General features: G+C 44.9%; 1 protein-coding gene across 1 annotated transcript; it reads left to right on the forward strand.

Moving 5' to 3' along the window:
- Window positions 1-308: 308 nt before the first annotated feature.
- Window positions 309-7775, forward strand: LOC308169041 (TIMELESS-interacting protein-like; the record flags this gene model as incomplete). Its single annotated transcript, XM_080543676.1, has 7 exons — window positions 309-435; window positions 970-1069; window positions 5922-5997; window positions 6207-6329; window positions 6431-6494; window positions 6675-6843; window positions 7598-7775. 7 exons carry the CDS (start codon window positions 309-311, stop codon window positions 7773-7775), a joined length of 837 nt encoding a protein of 278 aa, XP_080399802.1.
- Window positions 7776-22574: the final 14799 nt, after the last annotated feature.

Consider the following 22574-nt stretch of genomic DNA (forward strand, 5'->3'; position numbering starts at 1 on the left):
TATTTTCGAGCCCCCCCTAACCCGGTCCCCACCTAGATTGATATAATTAATTGTATAAAGTTGTAAAAACATTACATTTTCTCTTCTAAGACAAGACACATAATATCCAACTATAGTTTTATAATTATTATTAGTAGCCTAATAATCTCCATGTTTGTTGAATGAACCATGGTATAGTTTAGCCCTATGTGCAGTGTAGGCTACACATACTTACATACACTCCACTCGTGCTGTTGAAGGATACTGTAGGTAGAGTTGTAAGTGGTCATGTAATTAGATGTTTCCTTGCTGGAGCCCAGGACGCCATGATGGAAGAGAATGGCCTGCTGGACATCCCGGACTATGACAACATAGAGGATGAGGCTTTCCCTCCTCTTCCACCCCCTTTCTCCCCGGGCGGACAAGTCGACGGAGAAGGGAATCCTTTTACCAACGGTGAAGACAATGACCTCTTCTTGGGTTCATTTCCACCTCACATGTAGAGACTGTGTCTTACAATCACAACAGTTCTATCATACATCATCACGCTTATTTAAAGAGAGGTCTGTTTTGCAGTCTTGCATGGCATGATGTTGACAGACAAGTGTTTGTCTGAATTGAAATCTGTTGTCCCTCTTGAGGTGCAATACTTGTATCAACGGCTGCAGAGACGATACAATTGACAATACAATTGTGTCTAAATACCTGATGAATATGTTACGGTACATGTGGGAACACGGTACATGTGGGAAAACTAGGGTTAGGGTTAGGTACTAGGCTGCTACGGTTAAGGTTAGGGGTAGGGTTAGGGATAGGATTAGGGTTAGGGTTAGACATGCCAGCATGTACCAAATCGATGTAGCACCTAATCCTAACCCTAGTTTTCCCACATGTACCGTAACAAATACATCGGCTTCAGTATTCAAATCCTGTGATGTGTTTGAGTTGAGTGCCTCATAATCTGGTTGGTATGTTTTTGGTGATGTTCAGAAGACGACGAGGGAGAGATTTCCAAGTTAGCAGATGTACCTGCTGCTAAAAGGAGAGGAGTGAAGAGGCCCTGGCCCCTGCCCAGGCTGGACCCTCAGAGGTACACAATGTTTGCATGTGTAGAGGGAGACGTTGCTCTTGGTCCAGCTGATCCATACAGGGTAACTTGTAACATGGCTTTAACTCGTAGACGATGTCTGTGTTTTGAAACTGTGTAGCATAGAAGGTGTAGCATACTGTTCCCCTTAGCTTACTTTGTTTAACTCTGAACTTTCTTTTGAAGAAATCAAACGGTATGCTATATGTTATGATTAATAACTGTCCGCACCTTGGGTAACAGTCATCACTTTATTATCTCCTCACATCGCCATCTTGCACACCAACAACACGTGTCAACCGGGGGTAACTCCACTAACTTCCGGTGTCTCTTAAAGGTGCAGTCCCACATACATAACATTTACCCCCCCCCACAGGAACCAGAAGAACACAATGAATAACACAACATTATAATTATCAAACTTTTTTTTTGTTTTTTTTTAAAACTTGATGAACTGGGTAGACTGCCAGTCACCAGCATAGCCATGTGGGTTATTCTGCCACTGAACAGGCTATGCCCTAAACCCTACCCTTGGGTTCACCAGTCCACGGTATAGTCTCTCTGGTGTGCTGGTCTGACCCGGGCACGGGCCGGACGAGCCTCTGGGCGAACCCCGGCCTCCACCAGTTCAGGTGGGAACTCAGCTGGACCCTGCGGTTGTTCTGGGTCTATGATGGGAGGCGATGCCACCTTCCGAAGCCGGCTTGCGTGCCACCGTGATCCGTCGTCCAGGCGAAACGAGGCTGGGCCCAGCTGAGCGGTGACCTTCATCGGCGCAGACCAGAACGAGAGCAGCTTGTGGTCCCGGTTAGGGCGGCGAATCCTGACCCAGTCCCGCTCTGTGAAGGGAGGTATTCTCACCCTCCGTCTCCTATCGAACCGCTGCTTCATCCGCCACTGTGCGTCTGCGACCCTGGCGCTCTGGCAGGGTGCTGCTGCTGGCGTGGCGACCGCTGGGGCCCGCAGCCGATTGAGAGGAAGCTGCAGCTCACGGCCCATCATCAGGAGTGCTGGGGAGCTGCCGGTAGTTGAGTGCGGCGTTGCTCTGTAGTGAAGCAGGGTGCGGAGCAGCGCGGCTGAGAACGGCAGGCCATCTGCCAGGTGTGCTCTGACCCCATTCTTCAGAGTCTGGTTAAAACGCTCGACCCCCCCATTTGCCTCCGGGTGGTAGAACGCCGTACGTATGTGGTTGATCCCCCTTTCCTCCACGAAGACGGCAAACTCCGCTGAGACAAACTGTGGGCCATTATCCGTTGTGATGGCGTTTGGATTGCCCCACCGAGCAAACAGAGAGGAGAGGAAGTCAGTGACCACCCGAGCTGTTACGGACCCCGTGGCGACCACCTCTGGCCACTTTGAGTGGAGGTCGTAGGCCACTAGGAGGAAACGTTGGTGGTGTGGGACGCCATGAAGTTCGCCACATATGTCCAGCTGGATGTGCTCCCAAGGCGTGGGTGGCCACTGCAAGGGCTGTAGGGGTGGTGAGGGTGGCGGGCCCGTCTTCCCACTGACCAGGCAGGCCGTGCACTCCTTCACCATTATCTCGATATCACGGTCTATGCCCGGCCACCACACCAAATCCCTGCAGCGCTGCTTCACCTTTACGATGCCCAGGTGGCCCTCGCGCGCCATGGCAAGGACGCGCGCCCTGAGGTCGCTGGGGATGAACGTGCGGAGCCCCCGGGCCACACAGACACCGTTCCAGCAGGTCAGTTCATTCCTGACCCGATGAAAAGGCGCCAGCTCCTCCGGCACTTTCGTGGGCCAACCCTCCCGGATGTAAGTGCGGAGATGGGAGAGCGTGGGGTCCTCTGTCGACGCGCGCTGAAGGTCCTCCAGGGAAACCGTGGCCTGGAGTGGGGCGTGAAGCATGAGCACGAGCTCTGACTCCATCTCGTCTGGGCCCTTGTTGGGCAACGGGCCGGGGTTGGGGCCGCCGAGTGCTGGGACGGGGGTGGCTCGGGAGAGCAGGTCAGCCACTACATTTTCCCTGCCGGGGGTAAACAGTGTGGTGAAATCATACGGTTGAAGCCTCTCCGACCAGCGGTAGATCCTCAGCGGCTTGTGGCCCGAACCTGAAGTAGCGAGCAGGGCCGTGAGAGCCTGGTGGTCAGTTCGCAATGTAAAGTGTCGCCCGTACACATACATATGCCACCGCTCGCACGCCCAGACGCAGGCTAGCGCCTCCCGCTCCCCCACCGAGTACTTTTGTTCAGCTGTGTTGAGGGACCGAGAGGCGAATGCCACCGGGCGTTCCGTGCCCCCCTGGATCTGGGACAGCACCGCCCCGATCGCCGTGTTGGATGCATCACACGTCACGAGTGTGGGGCTCGCCAGATCAAAGAATGCCAGCACCGGCGGCGAGGTCAGCTGCTTCTTCAGTTGGTGAATAGCAGCAGAGCAGGCCGGGGTCCACTCCCAGACCGCGTCCTGTTTCAATAGTTCACGCAGTGGGGAGGTGGTCATGGAGTATCGGGGAAGGAAACGCAGGTAGTAGGCCGTCATCCCAAGAAACGAAGCCAGCTGAGCTGGGCAGGACGGCTCCGGCAGGCGCAGCACAGCCGCTACGTTAGAGTGTAGCGGGCTGAGTCCGTCGGCGGTCAGGCGGAACCCCACGAACTCGATGACCGGAGTGGCGAAGGTGCACTTTTCCCCATTTAGCGTGAGGTTGTGGCTGGCGAGGACGTCCAACACCCTCGCCAGGCGCTCGTCATGGACGTCCGGTGTCGCACCATGGACCACTATGTCGTCCAGGAAGATGACCACGCCCGGGATGCCGGCGAAGATGGTGGTCATGATCTTCTGGAAACAGCTGGGGGCTGAGCTGAGACCGAAGGGCATGCGGGTGTAGCGGAACACCCCGCCATGCGTCACGAAAGCTGTTAGGTTGCGGCTGTCGGGGTGCAGCGGAACCTGTAGGTAGCCTTGGCGAAGGTCGAGTTTCGAGAACACAGAGGAGCCGTAGAAATGTGCAGCCAGCTCCTCCACCGTGGGCAGCGGGTACCTGTCCGGGATCACTGCCTTGTTGACTGACCTGAGATCGATGCACGGACGCAGGCCCCCTGACTTTTTCTTTACCACCACCAGGTTCGAAATCCAGGGGGAGGCATCGACACGCTCGATGATGCCCGCATCCGAGAGTTTCTGGAGCTCGGCGGTGACGTCGTCGCGTAGGGCGAGGGGCAGGCGGCGTATGGGCTGTATCACCGGATGCACCTCGGGCTTGAGGAGGGGCTGGTGGTTGAAGGCGGTGAGGCAGCCCAAACCGCTGAATAGAGCAGGCCAGCGTTGTTCCCACGGCGAGCCGACAGACAAGATGGCGGATCCAACATTGTCCATGAGGGTGAAACCCAGCTCGCAAAACAAATCAAAACCCATGAGGTTAGAACCCTGGTGAGACACCTGAAAGGTGAATGAGGGGAGGGCCTTAGTCCCGTAACGCACAGTGAAGGCGATTGTGCCCACCATGTCTATTTTGGAGTGCCCATAGCCATATAGGTCCTCGGCGTTGGCAGTGAGCGTTCGGAGTGGAAAGAGCCGCCGTACCGTGGCAGCGTTCATGAGCGACCTGGAGGCCCCCGTATCCACCAGCAGTGGGAGGCGAACCCCATCCAGCTCAACAGTGCACCACTTAGCCGGTCGGGGGGTGGCAGTCACTGAATGGATGGTCGTCTGTGTGGGCCGTCCCGGTGTACCTTGTGGCCGTGGACTGTCTGTTGTGGGGGTAGAGCGGCAGACCCGGGCAAAATGGTTCTGCCTGCCACAGCGCTGACACTGCTGCCCCTTGGCAGGGCAGTTTGGGGCTCGGCTTTGGTGTGATGATGAGCCACAATTACCACAGGCCCGGCGTGTTGTCGTACCCTGGCGTGCAGCAAAGTTCACATCGAGGCCGTCCTCTGGGAAACCGGACTCGGAAGGCTTCGTGGGCGGTGCCACCATTTGAGTGAGTAGCATGGGTCTGGGGGGAAAAGAGCTGGAGGTGGGCGCTAGCTGTGACTTCAAGGCTGCTGCTGACTCGAGCTGGAATGCTAAATCCACAGCTTTAGCTAAAGTTAGGTCGTCTGGCATCATTTACAACTTGTCTCTGAGCTTTGAGTTATTAGTGTGTTCAGCCAGCTGATCCCGTATCAGTTCGTCTTCCAGCACCCCGAATTTACAGAGGCTGGCTAGTCCCCTCAGATCAGCCACGTAATGGTGGATAGACTCACCCGTCTGCTGCCGACGTTGGCGAAACATTATCCGCCGGAGCATTACATTCTGTGGAGCAGCAAAATGTCCATTGAGCAGTGTCACACAGTCCGCGTATCTCGGAGCGGGTCCGAGAGTCCGAAAAATCCGCTGTCCCTCGCTGCCCAGTGAGTGAATCAGCAGGGCTTTTCTTCGTTGGTCACTAGCACCGGCCAACCCGGCGGCTACTAAGAATGTTTCGAAGGACTCACACCAGCGAATCCACGGGACCGGTGGCAGGGCGAGGAACGGGGGAAGAGGTGAGAGTAGAGAATCCATAATCCTCGTCGCCAATGTTATGATTAATAACTGTCCGCACCTTGGATAACAGTCATCACTTTATTATCTCCTCACATCGCCATCTTGCACACCAACAACACGTGTCACCCGGGGGTAACTCCACTAACTTCCGGTGTCTCTTAAAGGTGCAGTCCCACATACATAACACTATGGGCCGGTTTCACAGACAAGGCTTTAGCCTAATCCTAGACTAAAAAACATCTTCAATGGAGATTTTACATTGAAAGTGTGATTTAGTCCAGGACTAGGCTTAAGCCTTGTCTCTGAAACCGGCCCAATATGTTGCTGCAGACATGTTTGATGATGGTCAGTGTTATTTTTCCTGCAGGCTGTGCTCTGAAAGAGGACTTCCGGCTCTACGCACCCTGTTTGACAATGTTCACTTCAAAGGCAAAGGACATGAGGTAATCTTAACTGTCGTCAGGTCCTGTAGGGATAGGCTGTTATTTATCATAAAGGAATCAAATTAATGATCCATGACGTCTAAATGTTTTGTTATATTTATTTTGTTGTAAGCTCAAAAATCTGTGTGTGTGTGTGTGCGTGTGTGTGTGTGTGTGTGTGTGTGTGTGTGTGTGTGTGTTTGTGCGCATGTCCGTCCATCCGTGTCCAGACTGAGAATCTGAAAGTGTTGATACAGACTATGGAGAATTGGGCTCACAGACTGTACCCCAAACTGCAGTTTGATGACTTCATAGGCAAACTAGAGACATTAGGCGGCAAAAAAGAAGTGCAGGTGAGAAAAACAAAAGAAAACCTCCCCCATATGATCCTCAATGGCTTTAGTGTGTTTAAAAAACATGTGTGAAACCTTAATTCTTGCTTTATTTCCATCAGACTTGTCTCAAGCGAATACGATTGGACATGCCGTTGACACATGACGATTTCATAGGCAAAGACGGTAAGATACAAATGTCACTATCCAGGGCATCTTTACAGTAATACACCAAACACTAGGTGGAAAACAATGGAAGTGTCTTTTTGAAGTAACCATGTTATTACTACAGAAGAGCCTTGACTTGTCATGTTCCTAAACAAACGTAGTGATTCACAGGCTGAGTGACTTTCTCAATTCATCCAGGTGAGGAGGGGGAGGAAGCAGTAAGGAGAGAAGACCCTATCCATGACGACCCAGACCCGTTCGGAGATGGAGGTTTCGCTGACGAACCCCCAAGACTGATCCACTCCACCCCAGCCCCCGCCCCCGCTCCCACGGCCCTCCCCTCCCTGACCGAGGAGCAGCAGAGACGGTATGGAGCTGAACAAACAGTTGGCCCTGGAGAGAAGACTGGCGCGTATGCAACAGCCCACAGGTCAGTCACCCAACCACAGAACCACAGAACCCCAGAAGGACATTTTGACAGGGTAGAAAATGTATTTGTAGTTCGAAACAGTAAAAAAAATAAAAAAAATAAAAAAATAAACACCAGTGGGTTATTTTCCTGAAAGCTGTTGTACCTTTAAAATCATCTTGGGTTCATGTGGGCAGCGGGCTACAGGGAACTCATCCAATATCTCAATTCCTCTGCCGACACTTGATTGACTTTGCCATACCCGATATAGAGATTGAATTGCAGACATTTAACCAAATGACCTCAGTTGGAAAGGGTATGTTGAGGAATACAGTTATGCATTGGTTAATCTTAATTAATTATTTATGAATTAATTAATTAATTGGGGCGGCGGTAGCCTAGAGGTTAGAGAGGCCGGCTAGCACTCGGAAGGCCGCTGGTTCGATGCCCACCTCAAGAGGGAGCTTGCATGTGCCGTTGAGCAAGGCACTTAACCCCTAATTGCTCCAGGGGCGCCAAATATGGCTGACTCTGTGCCTAGAGCAATAATACCAAATTCCAACAATTGACTGACAAGTTGATTGCATGGCAATAAATCAGTAAAAAAATAAAATAAACAAGATCTCCTTCCCTCCTCAGAGGCCTCCCAGATCGCGACTCTGAGTCAGTCAGCTGAGGAACCCTCCACCAGCTCCTCATCACACTTCTCCAGTCAGAGGAACCATCAAGAAGACAATGTTGATGATGATGATGATTTGGACCGCAGCCCAAAGAACAGACCCCTAGACAAAGGCTCTCTGCTGGAGCCAGACTCCCCAGTGTGTGAGAGGAGAGACACCAGCAACAACCCTATTCCTGAACTGAGCAACAGCCAGGAACACAGCGACTGACACACACACACACACACACACACACACACACACACACACACACACACACCATCAAGGTACCTTGAGAGGACTACCAACCAAGCTACGGATGTTTTTGCCTGTTCAAGTTCTTACAAGTCACCAACGTGGTCATATTATTGACAGTTTTTTCCTGTTCTACAAAAATGCCATGATGAAAGCCAAACACCATGTTGGATTGAAGAGTTGATATACTGTTTGTTTTGACAATTCACTTGAAGGGGCCTTAATGATGTTTCCTCAAACCACGTTTGTCCTTATGTGTAAGGATGCTGTTGCGCAAAGAGCTAACTTTGATTATGCTTTTTCATGTGTTTCTTTTTTCTTTTCTTTTTTTCCATCAAACATTTCTTGTTGTCAATAAAAGTATTTTAAAAATCCTTTAAAAAAAAATCTGGGTCTATTGCTCTGTCTCCTAGCATTTTGGAGTTTAGCTTGCAACGTCGCGAGCGTGTTAGCGGCTAAATTACAGTAACTTCCTCTTATACGTTTTGGTAACGGCCCTGGTAACAATCTATGCCATTTGCAAAGAAGATAAGGGTTAGTTCAACCTTATGTTGCGGTGTTTGCTCAATTTGATGTTTGACACTGGTCAGAGTAGATCCAGTTCACATTGGGAAGGATCAATGCTTTGGTAGGTAGCCTAGAGGTTAGAGAGGCTGGCTAGCAGTTGGCTGGCTAGTTTGATCCCTGCCTCAGGAGGGAGCTTGCATGTGGCCTTGAGCAAGGCACTTAACCCCTAATTGCTCTAGGGGTGCCGAATATGGGTGACTCTGTGCCTAGAGCAAAAATACCAAATTCCAACAATTGACTGACAAGTTGATTGCAGGGCAAATAAATCAGTAAAAAAAAAATGCAAAGCTCTTTATAGCACATTTCAATGTAGTACACCTCCAACATACCTGTCTAAACTCAGAGAGCAAATGACACTATGGAAAGATAAAAGGTAAAACACACAAGTCCATCTGATTTAAGGAATGAATGAGAGAAGCGGTGGGAATGCTTTTTATTTTATTTGATATGCCGAGAAGTTTTGGGAATTTGTTTAGTTATTTTTTTTATAATAATCGGTATCAGTGAAAAGGCTCCTTTGGGGATAATAGCCTGTGAAAGAAAGAAAAAAGTCATTTACACTGTTACTTCAGTCAAGCTGCATGTTACTGTAAAGAACACATTTTAAGTTCAGGAAATAATGAATATATATATATGTTTTCTGCATTACACAGAAAGCAGTAAACCAAAGGTGAAAATGTCTAAAACAGGTCTTAAAATAGCTGGGAGGGTCTTACCTAAACTGGCAACTCTCCTGATATGGCACACAACATTTCCCAGAAGACCATGGACCTTCTCCTTGGTAGCTGTAGAGACATTAAAAAACACATTACTCTCTGTCTGTTAAAAGCAGTCATAACCATAATGTAACTCAACGCAGAAGAGAGAAAACAAATGGCTCAAATAAGTACTGACTCTCCAGTGTCTTGGGGATGGGCGCCATGGTTGTTGCGGGGTCCATCATTGTTGCGGGGTCCATTGGGTCCAGCAGCGCTCCAGGTCCCTGTCCTGGACCCGTGGAGGCCATTACACTGGGGTTCAGAAGTTCGGGGGACCTCCTCACTGGACATGTTGTTACTAGGAAAAAACATGATAAAATGTTCGTCCACATCACCACGGTCATTACAGTCAGCACTCGAGTTGAGGGGGGATGAGGGGGGATGGCATCCCCTCTGAAATAAAAACAGTAAAAATCATCCCCCTTCTAAAACTGCCATCCCCCCTTTCCATCCCTTATGTCATTCTATCAATGAACGTGGTATTACTGCTATTTCAACATTTAGTTTTGCGCATATTGAGTAAAATACTGTGGGCGAGGGGGCACGCGCACACATGCAATGACATTTTTACCAAGTCACTGACACTGAAGTCACTGACGCTGTGGGGATGCTAAAATTGTCCCCATATGATAAAATCCACCATCCCCCCCTGATTTTCTTTTACAACTTGAGTACTGATTACAGTCATTACAGACTGAAAAAAAAACATGATCAAATTATCGTCATCATCACCACAGTCATTATAATCATTACAGACTGACTGGGTGTAAGGAGTTAAGCCACAGCAGTAATTACCGTACCTGCACTCCTAGAGTGTATGTGTCCTGGAGTGGTAGATGGAGGATCCCACAGACAGCAAGGCTTCATGAGGGGAACCATCTTAAGGGCAGCTGTCGTTGGTGGAGCCATCATTGGTGGAGGTGATGGAAAGGGCATGCTCTGTGAAAAATAATTATATAAATAAAATTTGCTCAATGAAACTAACCTGAATGAGTTGGATAAAAAGCAATGCTTGTACAGTTAGAATATGACTGCTGTAAGATGATAGTTAAATGTGGACCTTAAGGTGTAGCTGGATCTAAATCCTGCCCCTTGTCCTCTGATGAAGCGCATGTTTTACCCCTGTGTGTAGTAATCTGGGGTCTCACCTCAAGGCAGGTTTTCGGTCGAACTCCCAGCTGTTGTGGAGGCTCAACACCCAGAGCGCCAATCTCCAGCAGATCCCACTTATATAGGGGGTTGGTGTCAGGGAGCTGGTGACACTGGTCCCCCTGTTGGGGATTAAATGCCTTCAAGAAGGCAAACTGTGTCGGGGTCACAGTGTTTTTGGCCACTGCCTTATCCAGAAGGTCAACTTCCTCGAAGAGGTCACTAGGAGGCTCCACCTGAACCATCATGGGCGATGTCCTCACCATGGGGAGGGCCTCTGGAAGGAGCTCCACCTTCCAGAGGCACGTTTTAGTGTCAAGCTGTTGTGGAGGCTCAACCTCCTGACTAAGAAGCTCCACCTCATCCCTCTGTGGAGGGGTAGATTGGGGCTCCCAACCTTCCCTCTGTGGAGGTGGTACAACCTCAGGGGCTGTCATGATGTCCTGGGGCTCTGCCTTGGCCTCATCAACAGACTGGAGGGTCTGGTGGAGGGTTATTTCCTCCACACCTGTAGCCACACCCACTGCACCCATCTCCAGATCCCACTTTGATGGGGGGTCGGCGTCAGGGAGGATATCCCCCTGGTCCCTCTGTTGGGGATTAAATGTTGTATAGAAGGCAAACTGTGTCGTGCTGTCTGCCTTGGCCTGAGAGTTGACACCTGTCATGGGAGGTGTGTTTACCACTGACAGGGCCTTTGGGAGGAGCTCCACCTCTTTCCTCTGGGGAGGGGTAACAACCTCCGGTACTGTGTCTTCATCCCTGTGGGTAAAGAGGAGGACACTGGGAATCTCCACCTCTGGTAGGAGCTCCACCTCATCCCTCATCATCGTCCGATGGAGGGTCATTTCCTCTGGAAGGAGCTCCACCTCATCCCTCTGTGGAGGGGTACATGCCTCTTTGGCCCTGGGGCCCTCTTCTCTCTGAGGAGGTGGTTCAACCTCAGGGGCTGTCATGATGTCCTGGGGCTCTGCCTTGGCCTCATCAACAGACTGGAGGGTCTGGTGGAGGGTCATTTCCTCCACGAGGACACTGGGGATCTTCACCTCACCTGTCATGGGAGGCGTCCTCACCATGGAGAGGGGCTCTGAGGAGAGCTCCACCTCATCCCTCTCTTGAGAGATTATCTGTGGGTGGTTCTCATTTGAGACAGACTTTGGTCAAAGTCAAAAATAAGAACAATTAGTCCAAAACAATGAAACATACAGTTGATATCATAGTAAGTGACACACTCATATTATGATAAAAACCTGCACACAATATTTGCATGCTGTATTGATTGAGAATGTTTATTTTGGTCCCTATACAATTCATAATACAGATATTTAAAATGTACACAGTCACAATGCGTAACACCAGGACCAAAAAGGTGTAGGCTGAAGCCATGGCTTATTGCGCCTACCCTTTTTACATGTATGGGTTTTTCCCCATGAGTACATAATCAAAACATTGAAACTTTTATAAACAAAAATTCACTTACGCATCTTAACAGAAAACTCAAAAGTACCAAACAAAAAACTATATTAATGCGCCTAACCTTTTTACATTAGTGGTTTTCCCCTTATGAATGCATAATCAAGACATAGAAACATTTATAAACAACATTTTACTTACGCATGTTTTCAAAAATACCAAACAAAAACTATATTTATACCTCTGTTTTATACTTATTTTTTAGTAATTTCTTTAATCCTTTTAGTGTACTACACATTTTCATTTCCTTTTCAAAAGTATTCCATAAGTTAACTCCTTTAACTGTTATACATCTTTGTTTTGCATTTGTTCTAATCTTTGTTTTCATAAACATACATATTCCTCTGAGTTCGTAATTACTCTGTCTAACTTGAAACAGAGTTATTGACATTGTTATTGACATGTCAGGCTATTAGGACATTACATTAAATTACATATCCTGTATATCTATATACCTTTTGAAGGGCGTTTAGCCAGGTGAGAAAATTGAAGTACTGCATCGACCCTAACCCTGATGTTCCATGTTCTGAGGCTTGTCCTCCAGACTCTTGGGGCGTGACTGAAGGACCAGTAGGCTGGCCAGACGGTACCTCATTCCCAGGGGCCACTGGGTAATAATAATGGTAATGATTGTTGATGATGGTATGATCACCATAGATATGGTTGATGCCACCAGTCTGGCTACATTGGTTCCTCCCTGTAAAGAGAAAGGGTTGATACTCAGTCTTCAGATAAGGGGGTATCATCAATCATTATACATTATAATAACAGTTAGTTCTGACTAAGTCATTTGATTGGACAAGAGGCATTCCATGAGTGCCGATAAACAGTATAACAGTACTGGGACTTTTAACTATATGTATCACTCCGCCATGTTTGTGTTCAGGTTACTAGGCAACAGTCCAGTTGAAGTTCAGTTGCGGAACAATTTTTTGTTGGCGGAGCAAAGATAAATGATTAAATAAACAAACAAATCATAATCTGTTGTCGCTTATTACTGTTAACTAATAAATTGCGCTGTAGAACTGTTAAAAAATAAAACAAGTATAAAAGCAATATCACACTTGTGGTCGTGCTGTTATACTGAATATCAGCACTCCCTCTCGTGTGATAATGCTTAATTAAGACTCATCAGGAGTAGTGTGTGTAATGCTTACCTCCATCATCGTCTTGTCTCCTGTGGTTTTGAGCGTTACGTGCTCTGCTTTGCCCGTCAACAGGACACCGTCCTCCCCCACACTGCAAAAAGTAAATCTACGTAAGTAAGATGAAATATCTTAAATCAAGGCAATATATGCTTGTTTTCTGTCCGACTGCACTAGTTTTAAGATATCTTTTACTTTTTAAAGACAATCTTGGCAAGAGAAATGTTCCTGTTCTGTTGACAGGTAGGCTAATATATCCCCCATTTTATTGCTTTTTTTCTTGTTTTTGAGAACTGACTTTTTGCCGTGCATCCTTCGCAAAATGATCAAGTTAAGAGTTTTGTAGAGACACAGAGAATAAACCATGTTCTTAAAGCATTAAAGCTCATTGTAATGGAATGGAATTAGGTATGGCATCAAAAGTTTGCATTCCATGCATTACAATGATCCTGTCCTCAGATGTATACCTCCACAAGCATAAACGAATGGTTATTCACAGTATTAAATCCAGGGGGTCATCTTCAGGCAAGTACAGTTACAGTATAGTCAGTGTTTGAGGTTTGATTACTCACGGGAGTGGTATCCATGATAGGCCACCTCCTCTAAGGCAGCTGTGTCTTCTTGGTTTGTAAAGTAGGGGGCATAGAAATGATGCTCTCTCTTGTAGTAGATATGTAATGACACAGTAGTAGTATATTTTCTATCTCTCTAACTGATCTTCGTCTGCAACAGAGTGATCTCAAAGAAGAACAACACAGCATGCTGTAGGCTACAATAGAACAGAAATATGATTCTAATTCTAATGTGTCATAATAATCCAATTTCGCCAGGGGATTATGACCAATTTCTGACAGAACCACGCCCCCCGCTCGGTTCATGGGTCTACAAATCAATTTCATTTAGATTCTCCCTAATTAATTACAGTTATTAACTAACATACACTCACCTGCGCATCAGCTGGTCATTGAGCATATTTGCCTCAGTTGGTCTGAGTCTATTCTCAAAATGCGGTCGAGGACAAGAGCCTTTAGCAGACCTAGTCTAATTGATATAGGAAAAGTGCTATACAAATAAGTTATTATTATTATTATTATTATTATTATTACAAGACAAAAAAAAATCCCTCACTCACATGCTTCATTTCCTCAGAACGTTAGTAACTATAAATGGTTTGAAGTCTGTGAATTAGCGTTATTTTTGGTGTAGGCTGCTTGTGTAAGAGTGTGCCCAATGTAATAGCGGCGGTAAACATAATGACAAATGATGTTCACAGAAATAGTGATAGAAAATGAATTGAAACTCATAGATGCAGTCTCTCTGATCCAACGGGATGTTTTCGCCACAAGACACTCTGCTAATAATTCAAAGATGACATGAGTACACAAGTAGTGTTCTTGTCATTGTTTTGATTGACAGCACAGTGAACACGGTTTTGGAAATAAATCAATTCATCATTAGCAAGAGGTTGCATGGTTTTATTCATGGTTTTATTCATTCATGCAAATTGTAGGAAAGATAATTATCCACACTTCTGCATAAAACCACTAACAATAAAGTGGTTTATAACTTTATGAATTAAATTTAAGAACATTACCCAAAAAGGGTAGAGGGGAGTGATGGTGTAGGAATTTAATTCCAGTGCTTGCTGTCAAATATGCAATACATTCGTTTTTTTTTTTTACTGCTGTTCAACAACTATCTCCACTGTACTTATATTTTAGACACACTCCACAACAGTGGGGTGCAAAGATTTGGGCACTCCTAGTTTAAATGTCTGTTACAATTAATCTCCAAGTGATTGAAAGCAAACCTGAACACTAAATGCTACAAAGTTAAACATGACACCTTTCTGCCAATTTTAAAGCAAGGTTTCTTTTTTATTATAATAAAAAAAAAATTACTCCAAGGTGATTTACTCGGCTTCAATGAGTCAGGTGAATATAATTCTAGGGTTGAACTATTCTGAAGTAACTCCATGGCTTCTAAAGTATCCGTATATATTGTTGAAAATCTGTGGAGAAATCTCAAACATGCCGTGCATGCAAGAAGGCCGAAGAATATTTCTGAGCAAGAGGTGTTCTGCCAGGAAGAATTCCAAAAACAAGAATTGAAAGACTCTTATACAGGAAGTGTTTGCAAGCTGTTATAGTTGCCCGAGGAGGAGTTACAAACTACTAGCTGACAGGGTTCCCAAACCTTTGCACAAGGCCTTTTTCCTTGTTTTATTAATTTGAAACTGTAAAAAGTTTAAAGATAAAAATGTATCTTACTTTAAAATGTGATGAAATGTGTCATGTTTAACTTTGTACCATTTAGAGGTTAGGTTTGCTTCTTTTCACTTAGATATTAATTGTAAAAGGCATTTTGACTAGGGGTGCCCACCCCACTGTATAATACCCAAACTAGAAGCTGCCAGAAATGTGGCTGAAAAACCAATTAAGAATTGCACCTTTAAAAAGAAGAAACCAGCATGCCAAGAAACATCAATCAAAAAACTCTACAGATACTATACATTTCTCCCTGAGATTGACTGGGATTTAGAGTTCCCAAAGCTACTGTGAAAATGTACCCAGAGTGAAGCCTACAGAGACAGGTGTGAGGAAGGAGGATGAACAGAATGAAGGGAAAGTGATGGTGACGTTCAAAAAAGAAGGGGGGAATTTTCACCCACTTAAGCTGACGAAAGCAATTGAGAAGGAAATGGGCAAGATTGAGTTTGCTTGCACGGTCATGGGCAAAAACACATTTCTATTCACTGCCACCGTAGAATGTAACAAACTTCGTATCTCCTTCAAGCTCCTCGATTCAGAGAGCAGTTTTTAAAAAGCAGTAAAGAAACAGCTAGCAACCAATATTTTAGAATAGAGTAGGCACCTCACATTATTTTTTATTTTTTATTTTTTTTATTAGTTTGCTCCCAAAATGTTTTTTTATTGTATGATATTGATACTAGAATGATATAGAATGATATTCTATTGATGCGCCTGTAAACCCTGCATGACCTGTCAACCTGCCCCTCCTCCCCCCCTCCCTACCCTCCAACTCCCTACCCTACCCTCCTTTCCTACCCTCAACCCCCCCTCCCCCCACATGTACAAGCACACACACAAACACACACATACAACTCCAGAGGATCACAACAGAAATAAATCCGGTGGATATGACATCCTTGGGGCGGCTGTGGCGCAAGAGGTAGAGTCGCCATCTAGAGTCGCCGTCTAATGATCACCGTCTAATGGGTGTGTGAATGGGTGAATGAGAGGCCGTTGTAAAGTGCTTTGGAGCAGCTTTGGATCAGCAAAAAAGGCGCTATATAAGTGCAGTCCATTTACCATCCTTCAATGGAATGCCAGGAGTTTAATCGCTAATGGACAAGAGTTCAAAAAGGTTATAGCTGATCTGGAAGTTATACCTGATGTTATTTGTATAACATCACAGACTACAAACCCCAAAATGCAGTCCCCCCACCAGCTCTGCGTCCCTACCCGACGAGCACAACCACTTCTCGCTTTGAACAGGACAACAAAGAAACAGCCTTCAAAGCCGAGCCCCCCCACGATGTCCAGCCCCTCACGCTCTTCACCACCGATGTCTACCGTGCACTGAGCAAAGTGAGTAAACGAAAAGCTGCTGGCTCTGATGGCATTCCTGGCTGGGTGCTCAGGGTGTGGGCTGCACAGCTGGCAAGGTTTTCACTGACATTTCCAACCTGTCACTAGCCCAGGCAGTTGTCCTGTCACTAGCCCAGGCAGTTGTCCTGTCACTAGCCCAGGCAGTTGTCCTGTCACTAGCCCAGGCAGTTGTCCTGTCACTAGCCCAGGCAGTTGTCCTGTCACTACCCAGGCAGTTGTCCTGTCACTAGCCCAGGCAGTTGTCCTGTCACTAGCCCAGGCAGTTGTCCTGTCACTAGCCCAGGCAGTTGTCCTGTCACTAGCCCAGGCAGTTGTCCTGTCACTAGCCCAGGCAGTTGTCCTGTCACTAGCCCAGGCAGTTGTCCTGTCACTAGCCCAGGCAGTTGTCCCCACGTGCTTCAAGTCAACAACCATCGTGCCGGTGCCAAAGAACTCTGCTGCAGCGGGCCTGAATGACTTCCACCCCGTTGCGCTCACCCCCATCGCCATGAAGTGCTTTGAGACTTTGGTCCTGGGCCACCTTAAAACTCACCTTCCCTCCACACTAGACCCCCTCCAGTTCACCTACCGCAAGAACAGGTCAACGGGAACGCCATCTCCACGGCACTTCACTCCACCCTGACCCACCTAGATACAAGCAACACCTACGCAAGGATGCTGTTCATGGACTTCAGCATTCAACACCATCATCCCCTCCAAGCTGCTCACCAAACTCGGTGACCTTGGTATCAGCACCTCCCTCTGTAACTGGACCCTAGACTTCCTAACCAACAGACTCCAGCTCGTCAAGTTGGTCAACCACTCCTCCTCCACCCTCACCCTGAACACTAACATGCCACAGATCTCCCACTTGCTTGTAAAAAAGCGCGTGTGTCTATGTATGCAGATGATTCAACTATTTAACTGGATCACTGAAAACAAACTTTTTTTAATGAGCCACCTCTCCATGCTGAAAGATTTGCCTACTTAGCTAAATAAAAATAATCGTGTCGTCCTCCCAGTGCTAAATTAACCATGTTTGTACCACATGTGTGAAGAAGTGGTGTGGTTTGGTGATAATGTAGTAGGAGCAATGACTAAGCACATCCTCACCCTCAATATGGCTGTTATATAATGGCTATTATATCAAAGCACTTTGTGCTGCATTTCTTGTATGAAAGGTGCTATGAAGAGATTTTTATTTTCTAATCAAATCAAATCAAGTTTTATTTGTATAGCGCATTTCTCACAAGATGAGACTCAATGCGCTTCACATAATGACAGAGCCGCATACATCTATACATACATATACATCTATACATCTATACATCTATACATACATATACATCTATACATAGATGTATATGTATGTATAGATGTATAGATGTATATGTATGTATAGATGTATAGATGTATAGATGTATAGATGTATGTATGTATAGATGTATAGATGTATATGTATGTATAGATGTATAGATGTATAGATGTATATATGTATAGATGTATAGATGTATAGATGTATAGATGTATAGATGTATAGATGTATAGATGTATAGATGTATATGTATGTATAGATGTATAGATGTATAGATGTATAGATGTATATGTATAGATGTATAGATGTATAGATGTATATGTATGTATAGATGTATAGATGTATAGATGTATAGATGTATGGATGTATAGATGTATAGATGTATAGATGTATAGATGTATGGATGTATAGATGTATAGATGTATAGATGTATAGATGTATAGATGTATGGATGTATAGATGTATAGATGTATATGTATGTATAGATGTATAGATGTATAGATGTATAGATGTATATGTATAGATGTATAGATGTATAGATGTATAGATGTATAGATGTATATGTATGTATAGATGTATAGATGTATATGTATAGATGTATAGATGTATATGTATGTATAGATGTATAGATGTATATGTATAGATGTACAGATGTATATGTATGTATAGATGTATAGATGTATATATGTATAGATGTATATGTATGTATAGATGTATAGATGTATAGATGTATATGTATGTATAGATGTATAGATGTATATGTATGTATAGATGTATAGATGTATAGATGTATAGATGTATATGTATGTATAGATGTATAGATGTATATGTATGTATAGATGTATAGATGTATAGATGTATATGTATAGATGTATAGATGTAGCATGTATAGATGTATAAATGTATAGATGTATAGATGTATAGATGTATGTATAGATGTATAGATGTATAGATGTAGCACTGATTAGATCAAGGCTGGATTATGGGAGTGTGGTATATGGATCAGCAGCAAAAACTGTGCTTGGAGAACTGGATGTGATCCAGGCCCGGGCCCTCAGGGTGTGATCCAGGCCCAGGCCCTCAGGGTGTGATCCAGGCCCGGGCCCTCAGGGTGGGCATAGGAGAACATTACCTGTGTGTGTGTGTGTGTGTGTGTGTGTGTGTGTGTGTGTGTGTGTGTGTGTCTGTGTGTGTGTGTCTGTGTGTGTGTGTGTGTGTGTGTGTGTGTGTGTGTGTGTCTGTGTGTGTGTGTCTGTGTGTGTGTGTGTGTGTGTGTGCGTGCGTGCCATGCAAGTTGAGGCAGGGGGAATGCCACTGAATATACGTAGACAGCAGATTAGTGGATACATTTGAGAGGGCACAGAGAGAATCAGCCAACCAAAAAAGTGCTACAGGCCTGCTGGGAAGGGGAGGGAACAGTACAATCAATTCTTTGGATGGACAGGAGATGCAGCAGCAAAAGATCTGAGAGTGTATGGAATTCGGTTGTAATTCAGTTCAGGAATTCAGTTCTCAGATGTATAGATGTATATATGTATAGATGTATAGATGTATAGATGTATAGATGTATAGATGTATAGATGTATAGATGTATAGATGTATATGTATGTATAGATGTATAGATGTATAGATGTATAGATGTATATGTATAGATGTATAGATGTATAGATGTATATGTATGTATAGATGTATAGATGTATAGATGTATAGATGTATGGATGTATAGATGTATAGATGTATAGATGTATAGATGTATGGATGTATAGATGTATAGATGTATAGATGTATAGATGTATAGATGTATGGATGTATAGATGTATAGATGTATATGTATGTATAGATGTATAGATGTATAGATGTATAGATGTATATGTATAGATGTATAGATGTATAGATGTATAGATGTATAGATGTATATGTATGTATAGATGTATAGATGTATATGTATAGATGTATAGATGTATATGTATGTATAGATGTATAGATGTATATGTATAGATGTACAGATGTATATGTATGTATAGATGTATAGATGTATATATGTATAGATGTATATGTATGTATAGATGTATAGATGTATAGATGTATATGTATGTATAGATGTATAGATGTATATGTATGTATAGATGTATAGATGTATAGATGTATAGATGTATATGTATGTATAGATGTATAGATGTATATGTATGTATAGATGTATAGATGTATAGATGTATATGTATAGATGTATAGATGTAGCATGTATAGATGTATAAATGCATAGATGTATAGATGTATAGATGTATGTATAGATGTATAGATGTATAGATGTAGCACTGATTAGATCAAGGCTGGATTATGGGAGTGTGGTATATGGATCAGCAGCAAAAACTGTGCTTGGAGAACTGGATGTGATCCAGGCCCGGGCCCTCAGGGTGTGATCCAGGCCCAGGCCCTCAGGGTGTGATCCAGGCCCGGGCCCTCAGGGTGGGCATAGGAGAACATTACCTGTGTGTGTGTGTGTGTGTGTGTGTGTGTGTGTGTGTGTGTGTGTGTGTGTGTGTGTGTCTGTGTGTGTGTGTCTGTGTGTGTGTGTGTGTGTGTGTGTGTGTGTGTGTGTGTGTGTCTGTGTGTGTGTGTCTGTGTGTGTGTGTGTGTGTGTGTGTGTGCGTGCCATGCAAGTTGAGGCAGGGGGAATGCCACTGAATATACGTAGACAGCAGATTAGTGGATACATTTGAGAGGGCACAGAGAGAATCAGCCAACCAAAAAAGTGCTACAGGCCTGCTGGGAAGGGGAGGGAACAGTACAATCAATTCTTTGGATGGACAGGAGATGCAGCAGCAAAAGATCTGAGAGTGTATGGAATTCGGTTGTTAAGTCGTGACGTGTTTCCGGGTCCAAAGTTGGCTGAGGCGCTGTGTTCGAAATGCCTCAGTAATAATAATAATTCATTATATTTATATAGCACTTTTCGGAGGCTCAAAGACGCTGACAAATATGGGAAAAAACGGGAAAGTGCTGCTGTGTCCCTTGTTGTATGAATATAGTCAGGTTTGTTATATAATTTCGTGGGAATTTTTTGGGGATTTGCTAATCTATACATTTTTGGAAAGGGCATTGTATGAGGAATCAGAAAATATATGTTTCCATTTGCACAGATGTCTGAAAGGCGGCCATCTTGGCATTTAAGAAATGGCCGCCATAATACACACGTTTTGTAATATCTTGGCTTCTAAATAAGCTAGAACATTTTAACTGCTAAACCTACATTTTCAGGGTCAAGGAATCCAATGGTTGTAGTTACAAAGCTATTTTTTAATTTGTTTTTATTTTTATATCATCACATAAAAATGTGTAACTTATACTTTAAGAAATTGTCGTTTTTCTATTACTTCCATAAGTGAGTCCACAGACCACAGTATGATCACGACAACCAGCCTCATTCAACCAACCGGCCTCATTCATAAAAAAGTACTTGAACGTCATCTTTGACTTTCACGTAAGCACAGTTTTCTAAACGGACGTAAGCATTATTTATAAAACGGGCTGAGATGGTTTAAAGTTGCGTACGTGCTTCCTTCTATAAATACCAACGCAGGTAAAAATGAACGCAGGTAAAAATGAACGCAGGTGAATGAGGTTTGTATTAACGCCCTGTGATAGAGGCTGAATTATAGCGACTGAATTAAGACAAGTGCTATAATATAGGGTAGGCATTCGTCTGGAAGTGGGAGAGGGCAGAGAAGGGTGGCTTCTCGGTAAGTTGCGTTTGTAACGTTTGATCATGACAACTAACCAGGCACACAGGCACATGCTTATACTCTACTCAAGTTGTAAAAGAAAATCAGGGGAGGTGGTGGATTTTATCATAAGAGGACAATTTTAGCATCCCCTCGCCAGTGACTTCAGTGTCAGTAACTGTCATTGCATGTGTGCGTGCCCCCTCGCACCTTGAAATAGCAGTAATACCACGTTCATTGATAAAATGACATTAAGTATGGAAAGAGGGGGGGCGATTTTGACTGTTTTTATTTCAGGGGGGATGCCATCCCCCCTCAACTCGAGTGCTGCTTATACTGTAATAATATAATGGTATTATTCTTATCAGGTGGTCTTATTCTTATATGGCTGCTCACTCCCAGACACCGGAGAAGATCCAGTATAATTTAGAGCTTGGCCGGGCAAGGTCCGTTGTGGAACGCACTAGGCATGTTGAAGGGGAGATAGACAGCTCCGGAGGGATATAAAGGAAGACTGAAATACAATCAGAAACATCAGTTCCTTTTAAATCTTGAATTAAACTCATTTTCTCGGCTGATAACAACATCGTTAATTTTATTACGAGCCACTTGCATGAATTACACTAGGCAGTGCGGCTCACATGCCTGTAATAACTCCGCATAACCAGTAGGTAATGTGCGTAAGCAAGTTGAATACTCGACGTCGAGCTACGATCGTTTCCACGATCAAATTGACTCACGTTGAAATGGTATAAATCACTACGTTGACGTGGTTTTCTACGTACGACACGGGTAAGATCAACATTTGATCTAAGCACGTTCTATGAATGAGGCCCCGGGGCTGATAGGGAGACTGTGACGAGATGGACAATGTAGGAATTAGATAAATCCAGCAGATGGCAGTAGTGTAACGCGAAGGATTGCACGCTGCCGTTAAACCCAACAGAAGAAGAAGAAAAGTCCAACAGATGAAGGAGGGAGGGTCCCTCCTCAGAAGCTATTTCCGGTTTTGTGCTGACGCGTCGTTAGCCCTCT

The sequence above is a fragment of the Nansenia antarctica genome, assembly GCF_963989245.1.
Source record: "Nansenia antarctica genome assembly, chromosome: 12".
Taxonomy (NCBI): domain Eukaryota; kingdom Metazoa; phylum Chordata; class Actinopteri; order Argentiniformes; family Microstomatidae; genus Nansenia; species Nansenia antarctica.